We start from the raw sequence: 3,984 nt of genomic DNA on the forward strand, positions 1-3,984 counted from the left end.
GATCTTGTCTTTACAAACTCCATAGTTAATTATTATGGAAATAATCATTTATTTATAAAAATTTACTAGATATCCCTAAAATGTCAACTAAATAACCGTCCGAAATGAATTACAACCACAATCTCATTACCTAAAAAAACATTTTAAAAATTTATTCAAAAACAGTTTTAATTATTTTATTTACATTAAGTTGAGGTAATTGTGAAGAATGTGTCTTTTTGGGCAATATGTCACATTTTCAATAGAAATTGACAAATTAAATATGTGTCCGAGAAGTCGCTGTCATCTAAGTTATCCATAGCAAATACACCCCTCAAGGAAGAGTGTGTTTTCCAAATCACATGACCTGCTCTACATGATGTCATTTCCTCCTGAAGAGAAAACTAGCAAGACTCCAAGGTATGTTATCCCTCCACATTTTCAGTTATTTCACCTAAAGTAGTGCTTGGGGCAAATGTGTAATTATCATATGTCAACAATGTTACTACAATGAATTCATAAATAACTTTGAATTTCAATTTTACTCAGTTGTACATATAATATTTAGAAGAACCTCTCCGTAAAATGCCATGTGGTGTCTGGTGCTAGGCAATCATTTTGATTTTATCCCTAAAAACAGCAAAAATGTCAACTAGGTTACCAGTCACCTATGTTACTCTGCAAATGTAACTTAGTTGACCAAGAGTAACATAGTTGACTTTCATGACATGTTCTTATAGTTTTCAGGAGTTCATTTAATATTCTAATTGTACAGTAACTATAAAATACTTTGTAATAAATATTATAAAAGTAAACTTGTTTTCAGGCAAATGCCACGATTATCTGCTGCAGAAAAGCAGCGCCGTTACCGTGCACGGCGAGATGCTGATCCTGCAAAAAGGGAGGCATACTTGGCAAAAGGCCGGCAGAAATGGAGAGAAAAGAGGGAGCAAGGTGCATACTATAAGCCCATATGTGAACAGAGTGAGAGGGAAAAACGTGCAAAGAGAAAGGCCTGGAGAAGAGCCCAGGAACAGAGCAGACGCAGAAAGAAACAGGCTTCTGCTATTGTTACCCCACCACTTAGTCCTGACAGCGAGGAACAACCAGTTCCACAACCAGGAAGGTTAGAAGGTTATGTTAAAAGAACCTCAAACAGAACTATGTAGGCAGGCTATGTAGAAAGTACCTTAAACAGAACAATGTCTCATGAAAAAGTACTTGTTAGATTATAATGTTAGATTAAAATGCAAAATTACATGGTGGCATGGTGACAATTCATTTCAAATGCTTTAAGTGACACCTGCAATGTTAAAAAATAATAAAAAAATGTCCTCATATAATTTCAGACAGAGAATACAAGGAAGAAGGACTCGAAGACGACGGTACCAGAAAATATACATTGAGAATCACAAACTCAAGGAAAAGCTTAAAGCTCAAACAAAAACATCAGACAAATACCGTAAGCGCTATGAACGGCTACTGTGCAGTGTTGACTCTCCTAGCAAAAGAACAAAAAGGATGCTCGGAACAAGTCCAGTCAGTAATGATGTGCGGAGAACACTGGTCTATCATCATGCACTTTTGAAAAGCCTCAAACAAAAATTTCAGTGTGCAGCAAAAGAAAAGACCAGGAACCTAATCGCCAGAATCGTATCTGGAAAAATATTGAAAAAATACAGGTTCCAGAAAATCATTCATGACACACTGGGTGTCTCAGCCAAACGATTCTGCAAGAATGTGAACACAAATGGGGACGAAATAGCCTGTTTTGCCAGGAAGAAATACATATCCACACACTCAAAACTACAAGATCAGGTTGTTGCCTTTTACACCAGGGATGACGCAAGTCGTTCAACAGCAGGTAAAAAGCAGACCGTAACAAAGGGAAAAGTAAAAATGCAGAAGCGGTTTATGACTGACACCATGAAAAACCTCCATAGGAAATTCCTGCTGGAAAACGTCTCTAGCAAACTTTCCTATACACTCTTCTGCCGAATGCGCCCATACTGGGTAGTCCATCCAACCATTGCAGACAGAGATACGTGTCTATGTAAGGTGCATGAAAACTTGGAATTTATCGTGGAGAAACTTCATGGACTTAAACTTCTGGAGAGAACAGAGTTGGAATCTCTTGCTGAGGAAACTTGCTGTAATCCAACATTTAAGCCATGCATGTATGCGGAATGCAAGAACTGCAAACTACAAGACCTCAAGATTCAGTCTGGCTATGATGGTCAAACCCAAGTTTCTTGTGTGCAGTGGACAACTGAAACTGTCCTCAGAGAGAAGAAAAGTGGTGACAGCAAAGAAAAGTTGCCTGTGAATATCACTGTGAAGAGGGAAATGGAGAGTTCTTTGGAGGACCTGATTGAGACTTTCCAGAAACAGCTCAAAAAGTTCAAAAGGCACTTGTTCAACATCAAGACCCAGTTTAACTACTACAGGGAATTGAAAAAGAACATGAAGAGTAATGAATGCCTCATACACATTGATTTCTCTGAGAACTACTCTTGCAAGTTTCACAAAGAGATTCAAGCTGTCCATTTTGCCTCTTCTCATCAACAAGCAACTCTTCATACAGGGGTCCTCTACATTGGTGGTGAGGAAGACCACTTGTGCTTCACAACAATTTCGCCATGCAAAGAAAAGGGTCCACCTGCCATATGGGCACACCTCTCCCCAGTACTTAAACATCTCAAGGAAACATGCCCAACAGTGTCAATTATCCACTTTTTCAGTGATGGTCCCTGCTCACAATACAGGCAGAAGGGCAACTTTTACATGTTCACAACGGAATTGTACAACCAGGGCTTCACTGCGGGCACTTGGAACTTTTTTGAGGCCAGCCACGGAAAGGGTGCCCCCGATGGGGTAGGAGGCCTTCTGAAGAGAACAGCTGACAGATTGGTGAGCCAAGGTGAAGACATTTCCACTGCTAAACATCTTTTCAATGCATTGGTAAACACCAATACAGCTGTCAAGATCTTCTACATTGAAGAGGCTACAGTGGAAAAGGCCATACAGCAGATGCCACAACGACTCCCCGCTGTACCATGCACTATGCGGATTCACCAGGTCATCACGCAAACACCAGGGAAACTGACATACCGTGATGTGAGCTGCCTGTGTTCAACAAGGCAGATTCTGCAATGTCAGTGTTACCAAGCTCAGGCCTTCGACTTCAAAGTCAACTCTGCTGTTCCTGCATTGCACCGAGGAAAACCAGACCTTGAAGTACAGTGGGATAGAGATGACATTGTTGGTCAGTGGTGTGTCATCAGATATGACGATGAGGTTTACCCTGGAACCATTGTTGAAGTGAGTGAGACACATGTTCATGTTAAGTGCATGCACAGAGTGGGACACAATCGTTACTACTGGCCTATGCGAGAGGATGCACTCTGGTATCCATTTGAGGATGTGCTCAGGTTGATCCCTGCCCCACAGCATGTGACAGCACGTCATGTTGAAATAAAAAGAGATGTGTGGGAAGATATTGCCAAATCATATCTTCATGGCTAAGGACATGCACACACACACACACACACACACACTCAAAGATTACTTGATTGAGCTTGACAAAGTCATTGAAAAACAAACCATAATTGGCCATGTTCTTGGGTTAGAAAATGGGGAGTTTGTTCTGTCTCCGCCGGTTTCATGGGTGCCTGGAAGTTGGAGGCTATGCCAAAGTTTTACTTGGGTTCTGACATATGAATGTTTTTGAGATACAACTGTTTGCACTATTAAATTTTTTATTCCAAGGCAGCACACTTATTCTGTTAACCAACAGAATAAAACACTATTTGGTTATTGCTATTTATTGCAGTGCACTATTATTTTTTGTTTAATACAATGCACTACTGTATTTCATTCCACAAACAAGATTTTCAAAATGTTTACATGGTGGATTTTTTTGTGTAAGTGCTGTTTTTGATACTTTTGTTGTTGTTGTTTTCTATGTTAGGATATCATTCTTATGATATATGTGCTTGTTAATAA

At 39.8% G+C, this 3,984-nt stretch overlaps 1 protein-coding gene across 1 annotated transcript; it reads left to right on the top strand.

The window, feature by feature from the left end:
• Positions 1-216: 216 nt before the first annotated feature.
• LOC130434066 (uncharacterized) lies at positions 217-3,740 on the top strand. Its single transcript, XM_056763946.1, has 2 exons — positions 217-1,105; positions 1,329-3,740. Exons 1-2 carry the CDS (start codon positions 810-812, stop codon positions 3,502-3,504), a joined length of 2,472 nt encoding a protein of 823 aa, XP_056619924.1. The 5' UTR covers positions 217-809; the 3' UTR covers positions 3,505-3,740.
• Positions 3,741-3,984: the final 244 nt, after the last annotated feature.

The sequence above is a fragment of the Triplophysa dalaica genome, chromosome 2 (assembly GCF_015846415.1).
Source record: "Triplophysa dalaica isolate WHDGS20190420 chromosome 2, ASM1584641v1, whole genome shotgun sequence".
Lineage (NCBI taxonomy): Eukaryota > Metazoa > Chordata > Actinopteri > Cypriniformes > Nemacheilidae > Triplophysa > Triplophysa dalaica.

What these genes read in the sequence shown, in the direction of transcription:
- LOC130434066 (XM_056763946.1), top strand. Translation starts at nt 810, where the DNA reads ATGCCACGATTATCTGCTGCAGAAAAGCAGCGCCGTTACCGTGCACGG. An exon ending in CCAGTTCCACAACCAGGAAG is followed by an intron (nt 1,106 to 1,328) that starts GTTAGAAGGTTA and finishes ATATAATTTCAG; the next exon opens with ACAGAGAATACAAGGAAGAA.